Source organism: Natrix helvetica (assembly GCF_964273705.1).
Source record: "Natrix helvetica genome assembly, chromosome: 9".
NCBI classification, from domain to species: Eukaryota; Metazoa; Chordata; class Lepidosauria; order Squamata; family Natricidae; genus Natrix; species Natrix helvetica.
The window spans coordinates 26,461,826-26,485,884 of NC_138560.1; the positions used below are offsets into that span (position 1 = coordinate 26,461,826).

The 24,059-nt window shown below is 48.7% G+C and overlaps 1 protein-coding gene across 14 annotated transcripts in view; it reads left to right on the forward strand.

Moving 5' to 3' along the window:
• The window catches only part of MACF1 (microtubule actin crosslinking factor 1), a 325,486-nt gene that overhangs the window by 33,615 nt on the left and 267,812 nt on the right, over positions 1–24,059 (forward strand). Inside the window, exon 1 of one of the 14 annotated variants that reach the window (XM_081962868.1) lies at positions 15,234–15,424. The exons of the other annotated variants lie outside the window; for them this stretch is intronic. Within the exon in view, the coding sequence (XP_081818994.1) occupies positions 15,373–15,424 (52 nt within the window). The 5' untranslated portion in view covers positions 15,234–15,372. Of the gene's footprint in view, positions 1–15,233; positions 15,425–24,059 lie in introns of those variants that run through there. 14 annotated transcript variants of the gene reach the window in all.

Consider the following 24,059-nt stretch of genomic DNA (forward strand, 5'->3'; position numbering starts at 1 on the left):
TCCATGATCCAGTGTATGTTGGCAATTTGATCTTTAGTTCCTCTGCCTCTTCAAAGTCCTGCCTGTGCTTGTGGTAGTTCTCGATCCACATACTGCTGGAGCCTAGCTTGTAGGATTTTGAGCATAACTTTACTAGCATGTGAAATGAGTGCAATGATGCAGTAGTTTGAACATTCTTTGGCATTGCCCTTCTTTGGAATTGGAATGTAAACTGACCTTTTCCAATCCTGTGGCCACTGTTGAGTTTTCCAAAATTGCTGGCAAATTGAGTGTAGCACTTTTACTGCATCGTCTTTTAAGATTTTGAATAGCTCAGCTGGAATACTTTCACGTCCACTAGCTGTGTTGTTGCTCAGATTTTCTAAGGCCCATTTGACTTCACATTCTAGGATGCCTGGCTCGAGGTCAATGACCTCCTCATCGTGGTTATCGGGGACGTTAAGCTCGTTCTTGTATAGTTCTTCTCCCGTGTAATTTTGCCATCTCTTCTTAATCTCTTCTGCCTCTGTTAGGTCCCTGCCATTTTGGTCACCTGATGGTCATCTGAATTAAATTATCCATTCTTGTCCATTTTACTTAGCTGATTCCTAAGACATTGATATTCAGTCTTGTCACCTCTTGTTTGACCACGTCCAGCTTGCCTTGATTCGTGGATCTTACATTCCAGGTTCCTAAGGAATATAGATCTTTATAGCATCGGACTTTCCTTTCACCACCAGATGCATCCACAGCTGAGTGCCCTTTTGGCTTTGGCTTCACTCTTTCTGGAGTTACTAGTACTAGCCCTCTGCTCTTCCCCAGTAGTATATTGGACACCTCCCGACCTGAGGGGCTCATCTTCCAGCGTGGTATCTTTCTGCCTTTTGGTACTGTCCATGGGGTTTTCATGGCACGGATACTGGAGTGGGTTGCCATTTCCTTCTCCAGTGGATCACGTTTCGTCAGATTTTCTCTGTGCTATGGACCTGTTGGTCTTGGGTGGTCCTGCACGGCGTAGCTCATAGCTTCATTGAGCTACGCAAGCCCCTTCGCCATGACAAGGCAGTAATCCATGAAGGGGCTTAGTAAGTTACCTGATAGCTATATCTGTGATTCCATACTTACTTAAAGAACATAGCAAGACTCTTTTCACAATGCTCTAGAACATCTTTCTCTTTCTGCATGTGTTTGTTTGTGCATGTGTGTCTGTGGGAGACAGAGAAGAGGAAGTGGGGGAGAAATCCTGCATTGCCTGTTTGGTGTCTACTGGAGTGTGAAATGGGACCAGGGCTTCCAAAACTAAACACAATGCAAGATTCTTCTCTCCATGACTATTTTCTGGGCAGTTGGATGCAGAAAACTGTTTTCTTAGACTGATCGAAACTGGTTCCCTTTTCATCCCAAGTCATGTGGTTGTGCATACTTCTTAAATGATTTGGAAGAAGTTTTTTGGACTCTGAAAATGAGTACCTCTGCTTTTGATGAAAGTAGCTGCAATTTTTCAGGTTTATGCATAAACCTGAAAGAAGATGCAGTTGTTTTAAAAAGCTGAATTGTTAAAACACCATTTAAAACAGCTGCATGTCTTTTCAAGCTTGAGAGGTTGCCAGAGATAACAATGCAGTTGGTGTGAAAAGACTTCTATCCGCCTCCTGCAAGTGTTCCTTTCAAGACAGTTCGGGCTGAGAGCATCTCCATTTCTCTCTCTCTGACGCAAACATGCACATACACATTCGAGAGCTATGTCCAGTCAGTTGGTCCATTGCTTCTTCTTTGCCTCTGGACCACAGCCCTGAAGGAGGTGTTTATTCGGTCCCTCTGAATTAGGCAGTGAGAAAAAAATTGCTCTCTACTGAAGCATGTTTGGAACAAAACTTTGGTGGACCTGTAACTGGAGTTTTTATTTATGGAAATGGGCCAATTCAGAGGACCCAGGCAGGTGTTTGGGGCACACGAGGAAAGCGCTTTCCTCCTCCTCCTCCTTAGTTTTGAGCTTCTGACAGGTTGGTTTCTGTGAGATGTAGATTTGCTGCACAAAGAATATTGACTTTCTCCAACTCCATTTCCTCTTGTCCTGACTGGAAGTGATTCAAACAGTGCTGGGGCCCCTATGGAGGTGTCACCAGGCTGTGTTTCTTACCAATCAGATGATTCTGTAAATGATGCAAGCCACCCTGAGGACTCCTCCCAGTGATGGGGGCAAGAGTACAGTTGAGGGACTCAGGACATCTGCTGCAGAATTGACTGCTCCATTGTCACCCAAGTCGGGAGCTGTGCTCAGCCCAGCCGAATTTCCCCTCCCTCCCATGCAGCTTCTGCTTATTTGCTGGAGATCTGGACAGTCCTGTTCCAGGCTGCTGAGCTGTGACACTTTAGGGACATTATTTATTTACACTTTCTGCAAATGAAATGTGTTCTTCTAGTTTCTGTTTCCTGTTTTCCCACAGCACAGAGCTTGCATCCTGTTAAGAAACCTTTGGAGTCTGCCACTAAATTGCAAAGAAAGGCAGGGACTGAAGATTGCTCACAAGTAGAGTTTTCTTTCTGTCTTCCACCCACAATTTCTTCTTCTAGCACACAGCAATTCAGTTTGTGGGTCCCTGAGCCAAATGGCCTGGTGGGGGTGCCCAGATCATTCTTCAATGAGCAGATTTTGGAATAAAGGCTAGCAGGGGTCGGTGATGGACGTGGGAAAGGAAACTTTTCTTATCAGAGCAGGGAACTGGGGAGACCTTCGAAGGTAGGAGAGCTAATCTATGGATGCAGCATTTATTGATCATCCTAGCAAAATGGCTGAAAGAAATCAAAGTCCAGCATTACATGATTTAAAATAATATTGGCCACTAATAGAGCAGCATTGGCAAAGAGTCAAGATTATAAAAACACTAAAGCATATTTCATCATTGACAACACCAGAGCAGAATTTAGCCACTGTCATGCTAATAATTGAGGTGATTTGCTAATAATCATGCAATTACAAATGTATAATTTCACTAATTCTTTGTGGCTCCTCCTCTGTTTGGTTTAGAAAGCAAATAAGGGCAGTTGTCCTACAAAAGGGGCAGTGGTCTTCGCGTGGTCAGATCCATTCTGGGCTGGGTTATTTCCTTCCTAGACATAGGGAGGGCAGGGCCTTGGGTCAAGGTGGGAAGAAAGATGTTTGAAGCAGGCACAGACCATTATATAATGGCTAGTCATTTCCCAGGACAGCAGAGGAGGTCCAGTGAGGTCTTCCTGGTGGGCAGGGCCACCTGTTGACTTCATCTCTAGCCTGCCTGATTGCCTCCTTCATCCTTCAATCCAAATTATCCTGAATCCTGCAGCCTCGAAGCTATTTCTCAATCCCCCCCCAACCCCCCCCCAACCCAAATCCCCAAATACTGACTTCATGGAGTGGCACAAATAATCTGGAATTTCCCTCTCTCTTCTTTTCTTTCTAATTCCAGGATAAAAGTTCCACACATGCTTTAAAAACTGTTCATATCTGCAGTCGTCACATTCATTGCTTTTCTTGGATGGTAAATACTGTTTATCTGGGGGGGGGGGGATTTCTTTTGTTCCCTGGTTTTGGAAGATTCCAGACCCAATAGTTGAGGTCCCTCCAAATATAAGCATATTTGCCACCTCTTATTAGCCGTGCCTTTTTTCATTTGCCTGTTGATTCCCCCCTCTCCCCCGTCTATTAATAAGCCCCTTATATTTGTTTGTTTGTTCTGAACCTTTGTTCCAGCAATGCTTGGTTTCTTCATACTGAGCAAGTTTTGCAAAAGCAACTCCCGGTTTTGTTACAGTTCTAGTTAACGGACTGTGTGAATGCGTCCTCTGAGATTTAGGATTAGGTCAAAGATACCCAACATGGGCCTGCCTGGCATAATGAGAGCCTTTGTACCTTACAAAACAACTGTTGAGAAAAGAGTTTCAGCAGAAAACACTCTTTTTAATAGAAGGCAGATTTGGAGGGAGGGTTGATAACATTTCTATGGAACCCCAGTAGGTGCACTCCAAATTTTCTAAGTCATCCATGATAACGATGGACTTGTCCCATCCTGAAATGGTCCATCAAAGTGGTATAGTCCCTTCGCAGAAAGACCTTTGCAAGCCTCCAGGCCCAGCTCTTCCCCAGAGAAGTTTGGGGTATTTTATGTGGAATTATCTTTTCCTTGGTGGTCAAAGAATGTGTGGCCCTTCAAACACTCTGTTCACCGAACCCTCTGAGGTATTAAATGCCCCTTTGATTAAAGTTTTGGAAAGCTTTTTCTTTGAGGCACCATCTTGCTTAGAATGGGACAGTGTAGTAGTCAGACAGGAGCCAAATGACAAAAAAAACCAAAACCACCTTCTGCTTCCCCCCTCCCCTTTGCTGTGGGGGCTCTAGTAGCAGGGTGATGTTTGGGTGGAGTCTAAGCTTCGTGTTGTTGTCTGGGGTTCTCCCCACCCCCCACCCCAATAACTAGTAGCACAAGAAATGGCTCATCCAGGTCTCTGACACAGGGCAGATACCCGAGGTGGGCTGCCAAATTTTCTACCCCTGGTTTGGGTGGGCTTGCGCTTGCACGCAATGCTTGTGCACATGCGCAGAAGCACCCGGGCGGGTGGGCAGAGCCTCCCGCCACTGTTACTACCAATTCACCCGATCCAGGCCAAACCGGGAGCAACCCACCTCTGGCAGACACGCAGGACCAGCCAGCCTGGCACATCTGGCAGTTGAAGGGCTGCATTTTGGCACTTGAGCAATTTTTGGAAACGGAATCGGGCCCTCAACATGAGCTTTGTTATGTCAGAGCACCAGATCTGACTTTGTGTGGCATAGAAGTGAACCCAGGCTGCGTCTGCAGGTGTCCTGGTGGCTCAAGAAACAAGTGAGAGAAGGGAAGAGACAACTAAGCCCAAGTGACTAATTTAGGGTGACATATTCAGAGTTCCCCAGGGAGATTCCAAAATGAAATCAAGACAAGATGTGATATTGGAAGGCCTGTGGTTTCCCTCTGACAATTACTAAGAAGGCTTGAAGTAGATAAAAAGATTTTTGATTCGGATCACTCTGACTGAATTTGAAACCATTTAATGAGCAAATAATGAATGGCACGTTGTTGCTAAAGTTAAAATGCTTATTGAGATTTTCAGCAGAATGGGCTAAAAACTTTGGTTATAACATGCAAATAGGACAAATGGAGAATATATGGATGAAAGGACTGAATTATATTCTGTTACAATCTTAAAGGTAATTTTTATAAAATGATATATTGTTGGTATTTCTCACAGGAAAATTTGCCTAAAACACTTCAAATTTATGCTAGAAATATGAACAAGAGGGAACTTTTGAAATCATGTTTGGTGAACATGTAAAAAAAGCTTAAAAGAATTGGATCCAAATACATACAGTAATTCAGAAGATTTAAAAAACCAATGTGCAACTGAAGTCAGAGGAGCTTCTTTTGGGATTGATAAAAACTTGTCCCCCCCCCTCCTTTCCCCCTTTTCCCCCCCTCCCCCCCTTTCCTTTAAAAGCCTAACAGTAGATTTCAACACAAACCCTGGTTTGCTGATTGGCAAGCAGGTCTCGGGGTTCTAGGCAGGGCGATTCTCTGAACTGCCAAGGGTGAGAGTTCAGCCTTGAGTGCCCGCTCAGGCTAGGCTGCCGGACCTCTTCTGTGGTCCTCCGACTTTGTCAACCTGAAGGGCCTTCAAGAAGGGGGTGGAATTTGTTCGTTGTCATGAAGCTGGCTGCTCTTTGGGGTTCTGTCGTGCGCATGTTTGCTGGACAGCTGCTCTCTTCCGAGAACCCGGAAGAGCATTGTTTGCCGCATGCATGCGTGCGTGCTGGACCACACGTACCGGACCAGCTATCCAGCGCGCATGCAAACTCGGAAGAGCAGCTGGCAACGGTGCGTGTGCCCACAGAGAGGGCTCTACGTGTCACTTCTGGCACGCGTGCCCATCACAGCTATAAGCAGTTTGCTTCAACTTTATCTATTACTGAATTTAGAGAGTCACCCATGTTGTCAGCTGGCTTAGAACATTACAGACTACAGTTTGGTACATGAATTTCTACCACCTCCGACGTTTGGGTTTCTCTCTGCGCATGGTCTGTCTTTTAATTTTATAGGACTTCTGAATGACAGTAGACTTTTAATAGTGCAGACAGAATTTATTGTAATTCATAACTTCATATTATGATTTGTACCATGCTGGCCATGGTCCCTCATATTTATACGTCACTCAGAGCTACATGAGAATATGTCTGCCTGTTTGCCTGCCTGCCTGCCTGCCTGCCTGCCTTCTTTTTGTAATGTTTGAGTCCTCATTGAGTCCTGGGGACTGCCTGGACCAGTTCCTGCAGTTTTCTTGGCAACATTTCTAAAAGGGGTTTGTCCTTGCTTCCTCCTTCCTGGGGCTGAGGGACCGGCCCAAGGTCACCTGGCTGGTTTTTGTGCCTAAGGCAGGACTAGAATTCACAGTCTCCCTGGCTGCTAGCCTGGTGTCTCTAATCACAAGAGCAAATTGCTCTCGTGTGTCCTCTAAAAATCCATATGTGTGTCAGTATATAGAGATATGTGGCAGGAGGTGCTCTCCTCTCCCGGAGGGCTGTGAAGCAGTGGCACCGGCTGGTCACCGGAAGAGTCCCTGCAAGGAGGTTCAAGGCCTGGCCTGACTTTGTGGGCAGGTGGTTGGTGTTCGGCTGTCATTTTGTGTCACCGACTTTAAGAAATCTCTTTCTTTTTTGCTAAATGCTTTTGTTATGGGGATACATTTACCCCGAATGGCGACTCCTAGGGGATGTCTTTAAGGGGCTTCCTGGGTGGCCAGAGGGCCTGCGGTTTTTTCATCATCTACAGGAGGGTCTGCAGCCCTTTTGAGTTCCCAGCCACTGAAGATGCCTTGCGTAACTCTCTTCAAAAGGATTTTGCTTTGCCAAGTGATCAAAATCTTGTTTCTTTTATGCCTACAATTTCAGTTATGTCACTCTTATATCTGCAAAGCGGGCTAAATGTACTCTTGGTCTTAAATTTACTTTTGCTGACTTTGCTTTCCTTGCTCTTTTAAATTATGTTTGCTTTTAACAAGGTAACATATGGTTTGTGTTTTTCATTTTCTTTCTTCGTGTGCTTATCACTTGCAAATCTTCCCTGCCCCATTCACTAGGTAGGCTCTTCCTAATTTAATTGCCACCACACCCCTGTGCAGTTTCTTTAGAGGGAAACCAACAATGCAAAGCAGGCTTGGCAACACCCAATGTCAGCCAGCCCACAGCAATCTCCTCTCATAGAAAGTTCCCCAACAAGGAGTGGTGTTGGGAAATGTTAAACCGCCAGAATTCTGGGAAGTGGCAGCCCCGGCACGCCAGGAGGGCACCACATGGGAAACACTGTTCTCTCTAAACAACCGTGTGTGTGTAGATTTTCAGAGGTGGCCTGGGTTACTCTTACAGTAACTTGTTCAGTTCTTGTTAATTGGAGTAGAAGAGTCTGGAGCAAAGACCGTGATGAAGGAAAGGTTTGGTGTATTTTGGAGATCCTGCTGAGATAGTCTTCTCCAGCCTCCTTCCTTCCAGATGTGCTGGATTGTGGTTTCCATAACGTCCAGCTGGCTCTACCACTAGCCATGTGGAGTTGCCTTGCTTCCTTCCCCAGCATAAGACGTTTGCTGACCGAAAGGTGGCTCCCAATCCTTGGCAATTTCACAAAGGGCCAGTTGTGGTTTTTTTCATAGCCCTCCTGCAAGGTTGGTTCCAAAGCCAGAGCTCAGCCCTGGGCAGATGACTCTCTGAGCCTGCAGAGGGCCACCCCATAAGGGCATTCTGGACAGGTACCTTGTGTTTCCATCTTACGTAGCAAAAGTTGAGATTGTTTCCCCAAATGTGGGTCTGTTGTGCTTCACCTGAATGTGCATTTATCTATCATTTAGCCAGAGAAGCAGGTGGGGGTGGGGGGTGGGGGGGCTTTGAAGCTCAGAGCCTGATAGCAGTAACAATAGTTGCAGTGTTATCACCCCGTTTTTGTTATTTTAATCCAATCGCAATTGCTACTGATGCTGCTGTTGCACAAAAGCATCTCCCAGCCAGAGGAAATTAGACCCCTTTGACCCAAAGGCCCACCTCTTAAGGCAAACCTTGGTTAGATGTCACATGCAGAAAAAGAGGGCTGCTTTATCTGTGTTTACCTGCATTTCCAAACTGCTGTTTTGGGGAGGTCCTGCTATTATAGAGTGGGCAACATGCCTCCCAAGGAGAAAAAGGATGCTGTGGTTCTCATTGATTATACCTCCCACCAAACAGGCTCCGTTGAAGCCCACAAGTGGAACAGCAAAATCCCACGGAAGATGGTGCTTTGGTCGCTTTCATGCTCCTCCAGCTCTGGGAAGGACACGGCTTCTGCTTGCCCATCAGAACATTCTGCCTTTCTTACAACCTGCTGGAAATTCGAGTGCAGCAGGCAACCTCTGGTTTCTCCCAACAGCCCTGACCCCCTTTCTTCCTCCTGCAGACATTGTAAGCGAGGGAAGAGAGACAAAGGGAAAGTTTCAGGTTACTTTTTATCGGCCAGGGAGAGGAGTGCAGAGGCTTCAAATAATTGATGGTCCCCAAGTAAGATGAGCCAAGGGTGCTGCTGGACAGCTATGACGGGGGGGTCACTGAGTAAGCTGTGGTGCTTCAGTCAACCATCTGCTCTCCTCTTTCACAGGGGCTCTGGGCAAGGGGGATTCCTCCCAGCTTTCTTGCTCTGCGAGATCATGACGGTCTCAGCCTTGCTTTGAAGGGAGACAAAAGATTGCTTTGGATCTCTCCCCATGGTCCTCTCCGGAGAGGCATCTGCCCCTCCCTCCCTCCCTCCCTCCCTCCCTCCCTCCCTCCCGCGTACTGTTTCCATTGCACTTTCTAAGTGAGCAGAGTGTGTCTTATCCTTTGGCAGTGCTGCTCCCAGCTTACGGTGGGGAAGGTGAAACTCAGTCATCTGATGGCGAGATAGGCATCATATAAATGCTATAAAATAAGGGCAAAATATAAATTGTGCCTGTAGTTATAATTAAAAGTATTTGATGAAACATGGCTCTGCTGGGAAGAGCAGGTTGCATTAATTCCTCCTCTGCTCCTGAATTCTGGGTTGAGGGCCCTTGTGTCCAAGGCTCAGTTAAAGAAGACATTCTCCCAAGTTAATGAGTCATCTGATATCATCATCGCCAAAACCCAGCATCTCCTCAGCAGATGGCAAAAAGAAAATGGGGAAGGCTCTTTCTCTAATATATTTTGTGATATATTGGTTGCTGGTGAGAACAGGAAAATTATTGCAACCTCTTTCCTTTCTTAATAAAGCTTGCTAAAGAACTATGGCTGGACGCAGAATTACTTTTTATTTTAGGCAAATGAGAAGGAGTTGAAACAAAGGCATCCCTCTTCATCTTGGGCAAAGACCAAGCCTGCCCTTGAGAGCCAAACATCTCGTGAACTTCCTTTTCCCCAGGCTTCCCCATCAAGCATGGATGAAAGAGTCAGCCATTCCTCTGGTTGGGCCACTTGCATAGGAGGTCAGGCCAGTCCCCTTGGGTGCCAAAGAATTCACGCTGCAGAGGGACGCCTTAACCTCCCTAGTGGGTCCATTCCAATGGTTGGCTGTGGCAGGAAGGTCGGAGAAAGCCTTCAGATGTGCCAGACAGGAACACCGTCATTGGTGGGCAGGGTGGCCAGAGGCTACTCCCTGTCTCCACAACCCTGGTCATCTGCCGGACTCTACCCGTGTTCAAGTTCCTTCCATCGAGCTAAGTCCAAGGGGAGAGAATTGGAAGTTCTTGTATGATACCCAGTTGCCTGCCCTTTTCTATTATTCATTTACTCTATTTTTATCCCACTTTTCAGGCAATTCTCCTCTTTCCTACCAAGTATGAGTGTAAAAGGAGAGATGCAGGTCAAGCACACAGGCTTATGTTCAAGCTTTGCAAAGCAAGGGGTGGTGGGGAAAGAAGCCTGCCCCTCAAGCCATGATCATTCCGTCTTGCTGCCCCCTTGTTGATGCTCCTGCCGAAACAGTGGGGATGAAGGAGGCCAGGGGGTCCTGTGGTCTAGTAGCCCAGGGGGTTCTGCTTGGCGTGTCTGCCAACTGTTTCAGGACCTCCTTCTCGAGGCCCACTGCTGGGGCCAGATTGAGCTTTTCCTTCCTGTGCGGCTGCTTGGTGAGCATCCATTGGGCTACAGCGCCTTCACTCTTGCAAGCGCAGTCCTGGTAACAGGAAGCAGGCCCCGCTGTGAGACCGGCTTTTGTTCCCCACCTGCCTTTCAGCCCAGCAATCTTCAGGCACCAGAGAAGGACGGGGATGCTTGGATTCCTGGGCAAACAGCTGCTGTTCAGACACGAAGCAGCAACTGGCACCCAGGGCTGCTCTGGCAGTGAAGGCAGCTGATGGGGCGCTTGGAGGGTGCGCCTGGCTGCCTCTGTGGGGCCCTTGGAAAGACAAGAGCTTGGAAGGTGGTCTTGTTAATCTAGTCTGGTTGCCACTCCCGTCTCTTCCACGGGGAGGATTGTTTTCACGGGTGCACGTGCAACGCCTCCGTGCATTGTGTGTGCCGTTGTCCCATGGGTGCGAGTTGTTTCTCGCTCTTTGGGGAAGGACAGTCATGCTGTTTGCATAGCCTCACAGGCTCTTGTTTGGAATGATGACTAGGGCGTGATTGTATTTGTAATATCTTTTATCCTGCTTTGAAGTTCAAAAGAACACAATCCAAAGTGGCTAATGAAATATCAAAATATCATTCAGAGCTTGGCTTTCTACCAGAGCGTGTTTTCACAAGATGGAGAACTCAGATTTTGCACTTCAGAACTAAGTTGGATGCAAAAGAAGGCAGGTTCCCAACCTTCTCTGTGTTAAAGACAGAGAAGTTAGCATATGGCACGAAGAGGGGGGGGTGAGTGGGTCTCCTTCCCAGCTAGGAACATTCCCAGGTGAACTGGGCTTTGGGTAGGATTCTGGCTCAGGCGGAGAGAGTCTTGGTTGAGGCTTTGGTTTTTGTTTTCTCGAGGTCAGTGTTGGTTTGGACTTGGACCTGGGATTTAATGCCTGTTTTTAGGAGTGGGGGGCTTCTGATTGGAAATGCTGAAGGTAGGGGCTCTACAGCACACTCCTTCTTTGTTAGGGCCCTTCAGGGGAGGCTTGGAGTTGCAGTGCCAACATCTCTTCAGGGCCTTTGGTTAGGAAAGACTGATAGAAGTTGGTATTTCACCTCAGGGGAGGGTGTTGGCCCGTAGCTTTTCTTGCTTGATTCTGCTGTTAGTTGTTCTGGGACATGCATCTTTCTACAGCTGAGGTGTTTAAATTAAATTCAGTGGCTTGTTCACAAATCACAGCCATCCCTTGTTTAATGAAAGAACTGCACTTCATAGACTCCTAGGGCTGGAAGGGACCCTGGTCCAACCCTCTGCAGAAAGCAGAAGTCCTCCTATCATCCCAAGACAACCCTTCTCTTGAAGACCTCCAAGGATGGAGCACCCACAGCTCTGAGGGGGCAAACTCTCCCATGCTTAGCAGTTCTCACAGTCAAGAAATTCCTCCTTGTTTCCAGGCTGGATCCCCCTTTAATGAGATTCCACCCGTTGCTCCTTCTCCTGCGCTCTGGTGCTTGGGGGAACAAATCGACATCCTCTTCCCCAGGACAGCCCTTCAAGTACTGGAAGACGGCTGGCGTGTGAGCCTCAGGCAAACATACCTAGTTCCCTTAGCCTTTCATTGTACGTTTTAGCATCCAGACCCCTGATCGCCCGTGTTGCTCTTCTCCGCCCTCTTTCTGGAGCCTCAGCATCTTTTCTGTATCGGTGACCAGAACCAGATGCAGAATTCCAAGCGAGGCCTTGTTTATACAAGGCCAGCAGAGCAGTATTATTAGCAGGGTTCCCTTGATCTTGATAGTATCCCTCTGTGGATACAGCCCTGGACATAACTGGATTTACACCTGTTAAGTAAATAATAACAGTGGTTTGCAAACACTTGTGTAACAGGTTGAACCTTTATTCTTGAGCATGGAAGCCCATAGGAACCAGTGGGGCCTCAGGGCTTCCTCTCTGGTCTCCCGGCCTCCCTCCCTTCCTTGGTAACCCCTGAGTTTATTAGCTATCCCTGGGGCTAATTTTTGGACACTCCCTTTAACTTGCTTGCAAAATTCCCTGCCTCTTATTTGCCCAAAGTAGTTGAGGACCCTGCCGTAACTGAGAAACTGAACACACTGCATTATTAGCTGAGCACAAAGTGTAGGATAGCTACTTGGTTCATTAGAGTTAATGAAAGCCTTGTGTAATCACAGAGGGAAACAGAGAAGTTCACAAGAGGCTTTTCTACTCACCAATCATTCCCATTTCCATTTTGTAAACCCCCCCCCCCCAGTGTTTCCAGTTAGATTGGCAAGCATCATTTAAAACGGCAAATGCAGTTTTATGTCTGTACAGTAATAAAGCATGTCGCTAATCATATGGGGAACAACTTGCCTAGCACAGCTCAAAGACTTCATCCTGCTGTTTCTGTGCAAGAGCCTTTTCTATGTGCTCTCTAAATGTGCACGGTTGCTTCCCAGGCTTCTTGATGATGGCCACGCGAGCGAAGGGATTCTGGGAGCTGGTGTCCGTGGACCTCTGAAGGCACAGAGGTTGTCCAGAGAGAGACCCCACTCCACCACGTGTGATTCGTAGTACAGAGAGGCCGTGACGCCTCCTGTGAAGGGCAGTGAATGGGAGAAAGGGAGAGTGAGCGGAAGAGGAGGGGAGAAGTGGTGGTGGTGGGCATATTGTTCCCTCAAGGATCCAATGCCAAAGAGATGGCAAAACCTTGACTTTCCTCTAAACTATTTGAGGTTAAACATTGTAACATCAAATTATTTTAAAACAGAATTAACAGAGTTGGGAGGAATCTTGGAGGTCTTCTAGTCTAACCCCCTGCTCAAGGAGGAGACCCATTCTGGACAAATGGCGGTCCAGTCTTTAAGAGCCTCCAGTGGTGGAGCACCCACAACTTCTGGAGGGAAGCTGTTCCACTGGTTAATTTTTCTCACTGCCAGGAAATTTCTCCTTAGTTCTTGGTTGCTTCTCTCCCTAGTTAATTTTCCTCCATTGTTTCTTGCCTTGCCTTCAGGTGCTAGCTAAGGGGGTGGGTGGGTCCACGTAAGGATTCAGTGTTAGTTGGAAACTAGCTTTGGGCCCCCCCAGATCTCAGGTAAAAGCTGATCTATTTATGATTCAGCTGCAGTCTCCTGGAAGCAGTAGTTCCCCAATTGAACTGTGGCTTTCTGCAGCTTGTGGGTGATCTGTTGATGGACACCCCTGCCTCATCTGCTGCCCTTCCTCTGGCAGCTTCTTGGGCTTCTGGGCTTGCAAGTGGAAAGGGCTCTCTTTCAGCTCCCCTTTCTAGGAACTGTTGGGTTGTTAAATGACCAGGTAAGGGAAGGTAATATGAAAGGAGGCTGCAGGTGGGGTGAGGATGTTGGCAAATGGCTCTTCGTTTCCCCCCTTTTTTTTATTGTGGGGGGAGCGGTTTTCATTGCTGCAAGACCTGTGGCAGTTTGGACATTTTGCTCCTTTTGTTGGCATTTTGAAGTTGGCAGGATAAAGATGATCACAGATTGTTTTCCGATTGCTTTTGAGAACTTGAGTTGAGACAGCGCTTGTGCAAAAAGTCCCCAATTGCCAGCCTTTGACCCTGGATGTACATAAACTGCTGATGGAATATGGGGAACCTTCAGCCCAAATCTCCCAGGGCTGATGGGCTTTGCTTCCTTTTGGGAAGCAAATGGGAAGCTGCCATTGTAGTTTGCTCTGTATTGGGTGGACCGGTTGCTGTTTATAATACTGCACCAGATGGGTTGACTTGGGGGGGGAGACACCTTTCCAGACCCTCCCATTGGCCGGGATGCTGTGTCCCACTTCCTCATGGCCCGTGGGGATGAGCTCAGCAAGCAGGAGGGGAAGCTGCAGGCTGGGGTGTGAAAGGTGGCTCAGGCTGCAGAAGGTGGGAGGCCTTTCAGAAGGGACCCTCCCTGGGTTTCTGGAGAGGAAAAGGAAAGTGGGGGGGGGGGATATTTTCAGCCTTTGCAACATTCTATTAATGTAACCTTACAGTGAAGAGATACAATATGCTTCTTGTCTAGACTATCTCAAAGGGATAACCCACTTTGACTTATAATGGTGATATTCACAAATTGGCTAACACGTGATTTATTTTATCATGATTTGCTGAACAAGCCATGGTGGTTTGGATGAACATGTTTACAAGCCACAATATCTAGTTCATGCACCACATTAAGCCAACGTCACACAAACCAACAAGACTTAATACCATTCCTCAAACTGTTGTTTGTGGTGGTTCTGCCCGTTTAATGGCTTTAACCACAATTAATCTGTAGTTATTGATGTAGTTTTCCTGTCCGTGTTTTGCACATCATGGAAAGTGCCTGTTCCACTTCTTGGTTGGCCTCACGTCTCCCTGAGTGTCGAGGACACCTTAAGATTTGGATAAATGAAAACAGGTTTACTTTTAAGCATTACGTGCTTGGTGAATATTTCCTTTCAGGTGTCTGATAACTCTGCCTGATAACAGATGCCTTTCTTGGGAAAGGGATGCAGAAAAAATGCACCCCCTGCTCTGAGAGAGTAAATGTGCAAGGAGGTTTAGTAGAAACACCAAATGAGAGGAAGGATTTGGGGGGGGGGGGAGAAGTGGAAATGAGGAAAAGCCCCCCTCCCTCACATCCAGGGATCTGGGGAAAACATCTTCAGTTACCACTGCAAAGGCTGAGGATAATAAGAATTGTAGCCTCACACACAGAGAGGGCTTCCTGTTATGAATATCACACATGGTTAGTCTGTGACTTAACAGCTTCTCTTTCTCACCAAAGACCAGAGGGAGATGCTCCTTTTTTTCCTGGCCTGTCTGCACCCCGCTCCTTCCTGGTGCTTTTGAGGAATTCCTTGGGTGGAGCCTGGTTTAAAGCTTGGCTCCCCCCCCCCCCCATTGCCTTTCTCTCCAGCGGCATCCATTCCCCTGGACGCCCAAAGAAAGGCTGGGGAGCCTTTGGTGCACCTTTGTGTGTGACTTGGTTTGGGGGTGGGTGGGAGGGGAGGCATGGGGGAACCCGACACCTCCGGCTGGCTCACAGATGGGGCCACCCTAGGCTTCGCTGCTGCTTTACGTGGGGAAGAGGGAGGGGCGTGGGGGCAGGGTTGGCTGGGGACCAATGAGGCCTTTAAGCCCCATTTCATCAAATAAGGAAGCAGAGGGCCGGCCACGCCAGGAGGGAGGCTCTGCAGGGAGAGAGGGAGCAAAGGGCAGTCCGACCGGGTGCCTGGGATTCAGAGCTGGGCAGGCGGTGGCTTTGCCTCAGTCCTTTGGGCCATGGTGGCAGCTCCTTCCAGCTGAAAGAAAGAAATGAATACCGAGAAGTATCGGAAATTCCTGGACGGGCTCAACAACCTGAAAGGTAGGCCAGCCCTGCCTGGTGTGTGGAGAGCGGCAAGGGACGCAGCCAGCCAGCTCAGAATGGAACTGCCCCCCCCCACACACACACAGCAAGGAGGGTGGGTGCTCCTCCGTCCATTGGGAAGCTTGGCTGGTAGGCAGGTGTCCCCACCTTCCACTGAAGAGGCTTCAGACCTTTGGACCAGTGGCGAGAGTGGGAGGGAGGGCTCCCCTGCTGTTTCCTGGAAAGGCAGCTGGGCTGGGAGAGATGAGGGGTCCCAGCAGCCTCCGGTCCTCAGCTTTCCAGGCCAGGAGCAGAGGGCCCCCTGCCCTGTTCTGGCAACCCCAGTTTGGCATGAAAGAACTGGTCCTGCAAAAACCTTTCAGACTGTGTCCATCTTGTTTAGGCAGAGTTTGAACTCAGGGCCTGGGGACCCCTTGCCTCAGAAGAGGAAAAGGCTTCTTGGAAGAATTTCCTGCTTTCTGCCTGGAAAAGGGCTCTCAGAAGGGCTCCTCTTGGGTCAGCCCCGCAGAGAGCTGGGAGAAGCCTGGAGAACAAAAGAGGCCTGGTGCGCACAGCCCTTGTCCATTTTGGGAGGGGCTCGTGAAGCCCCCGGGGAGGGACGAAGCCGTCTAGATGGCAAGGAGCAGGTGCTTCGATTAAACCCGATCCGCCCGCATCCAAGTCATGACAGACTGAGATCCTGCCTTCTGCTCCAGAAACCATTCAGCCCCCGGCCCCATTTTTTCCTTCCCCGGAAGACCAGGAATGGGACGAAATATGCCAAGAGGCCTTGGATCAAGTTCTCCCTGGCCCCTTGCAGCTGGTGGGGAGTTCTGCCCCGCACAAACTGCCAATTTTGGTATGGGCAATGTGGTGCCCACTGGGGAATCGCTTGGCTGGCTCCTGGCCTTCCCCTGTCCCAAAGAGCTGATGAAGCTGGGCTCAAATTAAGCGCAATTGTGATTGGAGCCCCCGATTGAGCAGAGGAGATACTTGGTGAGTAGAAGTGCGGCTACCACCAGCCTCCTTCTTACAATCACTCATTGAGTTAGTAACCATTCAAATTAATCACAACGGCACTGAAAAATGTGATTTACACTTGCAACCGTTGCAACCTTCCCCACAGTCACATGGTCCAAATTCAGGTGGTTGGCAAGCGGCCCGCCTCTTTGCGCTGTGGTCGTTGTGAATACACGTGGCCCTCGTTTGTGACCTTCCCACGGGAGTTCCCTCAAGCAGACTCAGCGGGAAGCTGCACTCGCTTAATGACTTTGAGGTTCACTTCACAACTGCAGGGGCAGGAAAGGTCACAAAATCGAACCCTGCTCACTTAACTACCTTGCTTAGCAATGGGAACTCTGCTCCCAAATGGGGTCTTAAGTGGAGGACCCCCTGCCTTCCCTGAGGCCTCGTGGGCAGCGGGCTTCGTGTTTTCCGAACTGGGTCTGCTTCGCCCTCAGCTGCCACAGGGAAGGTTTTGGCTGGATGGTCTGGGACTCCTGGTCAGAGGCCGAGCGTCCATGTCCATGCAATAGTCCTGCCACCCATGCCAGCTTCATTGGAAGGAGCCTAAACTGGTGCGTGGAAGGTGCCACTTTGCACAGAACCTAAAAGGGTCTCTTTGCAGATTAAGCTCATGGGATGATTTGCCCTCCTCTCCCCCCCCCCCCGGATTTTGGGCTTATTGATAATCATTCTGATTTGTAAGCACCAGAGTTTGAAGCACATGAAGGATATTATTTATACTAAGTGTAATGCTATTTATTATGCTAAATTTTTTCACAAGCTTCAGAGCCCAAGACCTGAATGCCAGGTGTGCCAGGTGTTTTTGGTGTGTCCCGAGTGAACTCTTTCCTTCACATGGTTCTTAACATACTTCAGAACTGATCTGACCTGAATCAAATAGGATCCAGTTTAAATTAAACTCTGAAGGTCAAGATTTTTTTTAGTGTATATAAGCTGATTGCAAGGTCCTGGGTAGCAAAGGTGAACTTAAGTTAATTTAGCACCATGCCAAGAGCTGTCATTGACTTGCCCAACTTCCTCTTTCGTTTCTTCCTATCTGTTGTGCTGGGCTTGACTTAATTCCAGAAAAGAGGTCACGTGTCTTCATTTCTTACGATGGATTTCTATCTGCTGGTTCCTTAGACTCTCTCTCTCTCAAAGCGAAGTGCCCTAGTTAAGTGGAAGAGCTTGGCGAGAGGAAGAGAGGGATTGGGCCTCCGTCTGTCCCAGAGCTCTCTGTCTGCCTGTGCCGTCTGCAGCTGCTGCCCGGAGCCTCCGGTCTCAGCCCGCCTCGCCTGCAGCTGAGGGAGCCAAGCAACTGTGTGGAATTAAGGGCCCGAGGCTTGCGGGCATTCTTAGACCCCCCCCCTTGCAGCCATGGGTCAGGATTAGGACCAGGGACTGCCAGACAGCCGGATATTTTATTTCAGCATAAGAAGTGCCTTTAAGAAATGAAAAAATGCTAACTCTGTTGTCTTCTTCTGTCCTCCCTGAGACTCCTTCCTGAAGAGATCAAAGCTGTTGCTGAGGGTTGTGGTTTTTATTCTTAAGTGAGCCCCACGGGGGTTGCCTTCCATTTCTGTTCCTGCCCTCTGGAAATCCTCCTGGGGGCTTTCCAAGGCTGAAGGCCTGAGAGGCCCTTCTGGATTTCTAGTGGTGATGTCTTCAGAGGCGTTTGGGGTTCTGGAATCATAAACCTCAAATGAATTGTGGGGAGTTAAGGGATGTGAAGGGGCCTTTGTCAGAGTGAGTGCATTTCTAGGAGGAGGAAGCTGGATATTTCTGGGACGCTTGTTGATGTCTGTCTTTGTGGCTGTTTGGTGAGCCTTCCTCTCCCTCCGTTCCTTCTGTTGCCGTTGGGCCGCCTCCATCCTTGGCTGCCCTCTAAGGAAAGGCTCTTCTTGGAAGCTCTTGACCTGAAACGTCCAGCTCAAGGGAAGCAGTGAAGACCGCCTAAATTCAGCATTGGATTGGATGAGGCAGAATAAGATGACATTTAAACAGACAGAAAGGGCTGCACTTCAGTCTGTTTTGAATAACATTGCATTTTTTGCTGGAAAAGCAGGCGTGTCGGAATGACATGCTGTCTCCACTACAGTGTGGTCTACAAGAGGGAAAAGTGTCCCGAAGATCCGCCTCCCAAAGCAAAGGGCAGCATCTGGGTTGGTAGGTAGTGCAAGCTTGTTTGAAAGCAGGGTGGTGCAAGGCCTGGGGTCCCGTTCTGAATAATCCCACCTGGCTGTTGAGAGTTGCCAGAGAAGCCCCTCCTCCTAGGGACCAAGCCTGATTGGAGCAGAGCCCCCCCCCCCTCTGTTGCTTCCAGCCCACGGTGCCCCTTCCTGCCCTTCAGGAGGGGCAGGTCATTCTCAGCTTTCAATAGAATTAATCAATGGAGCTCTTTCACCAGCCGTTTTAATGTCAGATGATTTCCAGGGCCAAAGTTATTCTCAATTTTAAGGTTAGCTTTCCGTGTTCTTATATTGTTGGTTTTTTTTTTTACATTTTGTAATTTGTCGCACGTTCTTGCCAGAGAAAAAGGTGAGATATAAATCATGTAATAATGGACTCTGGAGGCTCATTTGCAAGGCCTTGCTGGGGGGAGCACAGACAGTTTTCCATATGAATTAGCGCGGGGAAGGAGTCAGCTTGGGCAGGACAGAACCTCCTGAGTTCAATCTGGAATCCTGCCTGAACAGCTCCCCCCCCCCCCTTAATCCAAGCTGCTTAAAGACTAGTGGTGGTTATTCAGTAGCAAGGAAATGGACCTTCAGCAAATGGTTCTGTGCTGGCCCTCGTAATGTTAGTCAAAGACCGTGATCTGATGTTTTAGATCCAGTTTTGGTCAAAGCCCATGCTAGTCAGACACCCCAACAACCCAAGTCGTGATTGCCTTGGATGCAGAATAGAATTCAGAATAACAGAGTTGGAAAGGGACCTGGGGGGTCTTCTAGTCCAACCTCCAGCCCAAGCAGGAGTCCAATATCATTCTGAATAAATGGCTGTCCAGTCTCTTCTTAAAAACTTCCAGTGGTGGGGCACCCACAACCTTTGAAGACAAACTGTCCCACCGGTTAATTGTTCTCACTGACAGGAAATTTCTTCTTACTTCTAGGTTGGATCTTTCTTTGATACGTTTTCCTTCCATTACTTTTTGCTGTGCTGCTCATACTTAAATGATTGTCCACTAGGACTCCTAGATTCCTCTCACAGTTACTGCTCTTGACTCACATACCACCTATTCTATGCATTTGGCCCTTTCTTGCCTAAATGTCAAGCCTTACTTTTTTGCTACTGAATTACTTTGCGTTGGATGGGGCCCAGTGTTCAAGGATGTGATTCCCTCAGCTTGCTCTCATCTGCAAATTTGATGAGTTCTCCTTCTGTCCCCTCATCTAAAAATCATTGATGAATATGTTGAAGAGTACTGGGCCGAAGACAGAATCTTGTGGTACTCCACTGCTTCCTTCCTTCCATACAGATGTAGTTCAGTGGTGGGTTTCAATTTATTTTACTACCGGTTTGCTCGTGCGCTTGCACAACACTTCTGTGCATGCGCAGAAGCATCCAGGCGAAGCCTCCCGCCGCCACCACTACAGGTACGCCCAATCCGAGGCGAACTGGCAGAAACGCACTTCTGATGTAGTTCCATTGAGAACTACACACTGGGTGTACGGTAGTTGGTCGGCCACTTTGAATCCATCTGTAGGTGATGCTGTCTATACCACATTCTTCTATCTTACCGAGGAGTATACTATGTCCACACCATTTTGCTAGTCCACTATTTTGGTCCATTAATTCAAAAGAATTAGCTTGGGAACCCCTGGGAGTTTTACATCACCACAAGCATGATCCAGAAGATACTGAAACACCTGAGAGAGACCAACTTGGGTCCCAGACAAGTTTTAGTTCCACTCAGCTGGACAGACACAGAAGTTGGGGAAGATTGTCTCCTGCACTGTTGTTACTTACAAAAACAGAGGGACCCATTTCCGAACGTTTTCTTTTTAGAAAGACAAAGCAACCACCATTCACACTCTCTAAAGTGGGGTGGGGTAAGTTTGGGTGGCTGCTTGGAATGGTTCTTAGTCCTCTGTCAAATTGGCTGACCTGTCTGGTCCAGAGGTACAAGGGCCAGTGAGTTGCTATGGGTAAAGGAATTTGGAGCTGGCCTTGGGGAAGAAGGAGACCATTAAGGCTTGATTACATGGTCCAGAGTTAGGGTACATTTTTGTTTAGCATAAGATGTAATAGAAACCTGGGTAGACTTTTAAGATTTTTTCTATAACAATAAAATATTACTTCTGCAGTGTCTGTTTCTTGACCTGTCCTGCACTGAAGAGTTGACACTGGTGGAATTTCAAAGTAGCCTGAGGAATAGGGAGATGGTGCTTTTGAGAAGGGCATATAGGTGTGTGTGTGTGTGGGGGGGTGATTTAGTCTCTTGCCTTAGGCTCTGGAGATTGATTGGAGAAACTTGTTGCTGGGGTAGGTCACCAAATTTCCATGAAAAATTTCCTGTTTCATCTTTCACAGCAACCATGATGGTGATTGATCTTGCATCTCTCCTAGGAGGAGTTTGATTGCTCCTTCATTGACAAGTGCAAGGGGATGAGCATTTGATTAAGAATTATTAATCCCTAATGTAGATTTTGTTTTCCTTGCTCTGTAGTCTAGATCTAGTAATTCCTTGACCAATAAAATACGTAAAGTTAAAACTTCTTGGAGATGGTTGTCATAAATACTAGACCATTTTCAGGATTCCAATCATTTACGAATGAGTCAAAACAGCATCTTGAATCATAACCCAATCTTCACCCTTTTGAATATTATTGTAACTTCTAGAAAAGGGGCAGAGTATGACATTTTTTGTCATCTCTCTCTCTCTCTCTCTCTCTCTCTCTCTCTCTCTCTCTCTCTCTCTCTCTCTCTCTCTCTCACACACACACACACACACACACACACACACACTCACACACACACTCACACACACACACTGAATGTGAATGTGCACAACAGGCTAAACAAGATGAAGTGGGATGGAATATTTTTTGGTTCAACGTGTGGTGAGATCAGCCTTCGCCTGTGTACTAGATTAGGACATTAAGCCATCATAGGGGATTATTGTTTGGGCTTGTTCTGTGGACATAGCAATTGTGGTTTGTTAATGTGTTTTAGATCTAGTATTTGTGAGCCATGTGTTGTGTGTCCAATACTGTGGAACCCGATGCTCTTGGTGGAGAGTCTGCCCTTCTCTCAGAAAACTTCTGACTGCTTTGTGTTTGCAGGCCTGCAGTTGCTTTGGTGTTCCCTTCACACAGACCTGGGCTTTTAGCAGGGTTGTTGCATTTGGCTTTCTGCTTCTAGGGCCATCCAAGTGGGCTTTTCAAGCTGGCAGGTGCTCTTTCCAATTTCTGGAGTTTGATCTTCTTCCATCCTGTGACGAAGCACAAAGCTCCCAGCTGGAGCCCCGGCTATCTTCTTGAGCTGAAACCTGCAGAGGAGAAAGCCATAAAATAATCTCAGCAGCGGGAAAGGCCTGAGCCCAGGCACCAGAGAGGTCCCTCCAATCTTATTCTTTTGGGGGTCATAATTCCACCCTTTGCCTCCCAGATCAAAAGGAGACCATCTGCCCCAGCTGTTTCCTGAAAGATGCTGGCAGGTGACACTGGAGGGCTGGCGGCAGGCAGGTGGATCACCCAAGCCAGATCCCTCGCTCCTTGGGGAGATCTCCCTGTTCTCCCGTTGGCAGCAGCTGCCGAAGCAGCAGAAACCGTGTCTGAGTGTAGGGATTCCTGACCCAAGATTCGCCTCCCTCTTTGGTCAGATCAATTAGCTCCCAGGATTATGTGCACAATTGCTGTTGCAGATACAGAGGCTCCCCCTCTCTGCATGATTTGAGGCGCTGGGGAATCTGCTTCCCAGGCCAGGCTCAGAAGTCGTCCTTGGTCAGGAATGAACCCAGGGAGTGCTGGAAAACTCAGAGGTCCAAGTGTCTGTGAGAAGAGCAGCAACAGGGCCATCAAGGGGGAGGAGGGGGTGGCTGGGTTGGGATAACAGGAAGCTGGATTCCCTAGATTCCAGGGGTTCCTAAGGCAACGGCAGCAGCTCCCCACTTTCTAGGTGCATTTTTTTCTTGACTGTTTTATGCTAAGCAAATCAGTGGCAGAAGTGCCGCCACCCCCCATTGGTGAAGAAGGTGCAGCAATTGTGCAATAGCACCTCCCCACCCCCACCCCTTTTGAGGTCCCAGATGCTGGAGTCCTGATTCCCAACTTCCAGACAAGTAAATTTCAACTCCCAGAATCCCCCAGCCAGTGTGGCCATGTTGCAGAATTCTGGGAATTGGTCCCCATGCCACAAGGTGCCAAGGTTGGGTGGCCCCCGAAAAGAGGCTCTGGCTGGATAGTTTCATTGAGTTAAGTTATGGCTTGTTGGTTGAACCAACATGGTTTACTTCACATACTGTGCTAACTCGTAAACTGTGGTTGACAAATGGCCGTGGCTGCTTCACGTCCCCCATGAAGCTGAATCCAAACACTCTGTGCTGTGACTCAGGCTAACGGGCGGCTATTCGTTATGCGCTCGCTTTTAAAAATGCCACGCATTCTCTAGCGAAGCAGGTCCTGCCTGTGGTGAAGGCCAGAAGCGTCTGGAAAGCGGCTTGGAGGCAGGTGGCAAAACTCTTCCGCTTTGCTCAAACCGCGTGAAGCCCCCAGTTGTCCCACCCACTTTGGACCTCGCTCTCCCCCATTTCCTCCGGAGGCGGGTCTTGCAGCAGACCCAGGTGGTGCTCGGGATAAAGGGCTGAAAAGGGAGCAGGGAGGCTGGGGGGAGGGGGGAATTGGCCCTTTGAATTTCTGCCCAGGAAAAATTTGGAACGTGCTTTTCCCCCGCCCCTCCCCCTCTCCCAAATGCATTCCAGTGTTTGTTTGGGGCACTTTGGCTTTTGGCTGCCCGTCATGTGATGATTTCCTTCAAGTGGATGCAGCTGAGCTGCCCAAGGTGTCTGCTCGCGATAAGCAGGCCTGGCGGGGAGATTTCTCGGAGCCCGCGAGGGGTGGAGGGATGGCCTCTTTCCTCCGGCCTCAGCTGCTTGGAAGCAGCTTCTGTTCTGCAGAGCTGCAGGAGCCATGTTGGCCCTACCTCGCAGGGTGGTTTTCCAAGGGATACGGAGACCATATAGCCACAAAGTCTGGGGAATTTTATCTGGATATTCCCTGCTCCTGTTTTGGTTCCGCAAACTGAGATCAGGCTCCATTTTGGCCACGGCACACAGCTGTCCCCGAGGCCACTCGGTGGGCCTTCCCACCCCTGTTGACTTGCAAAGTGCTGCTCAGTGGCCGTGGCTGGAGGGAGACGAGCACCAGGACCGCCTCCTGCGTGTTGTGGAAAAGGGCGACTCCTGCTGCAGGCCCTCCCTAAGGCCTTGGCCGGGAAATGCCAGGAGGCAGAGAGGAGAGCAGCTGGTCCAAGCCTCGGCTGTGTCGGTGCTGAGACCGGGAGGACAGGGGCCCCATGGCCTGAGCTCTCGGCCCAGAGCCACACTTTGCCTTCTGGCTGCCTGAGGCAAAAAGGGGACGCGCAGGAGGGGCTGATTGATGCTGCTTCCTCCCCCCCCCCCCAGCAAGCTGCTTCGGTTTTTTGCTTT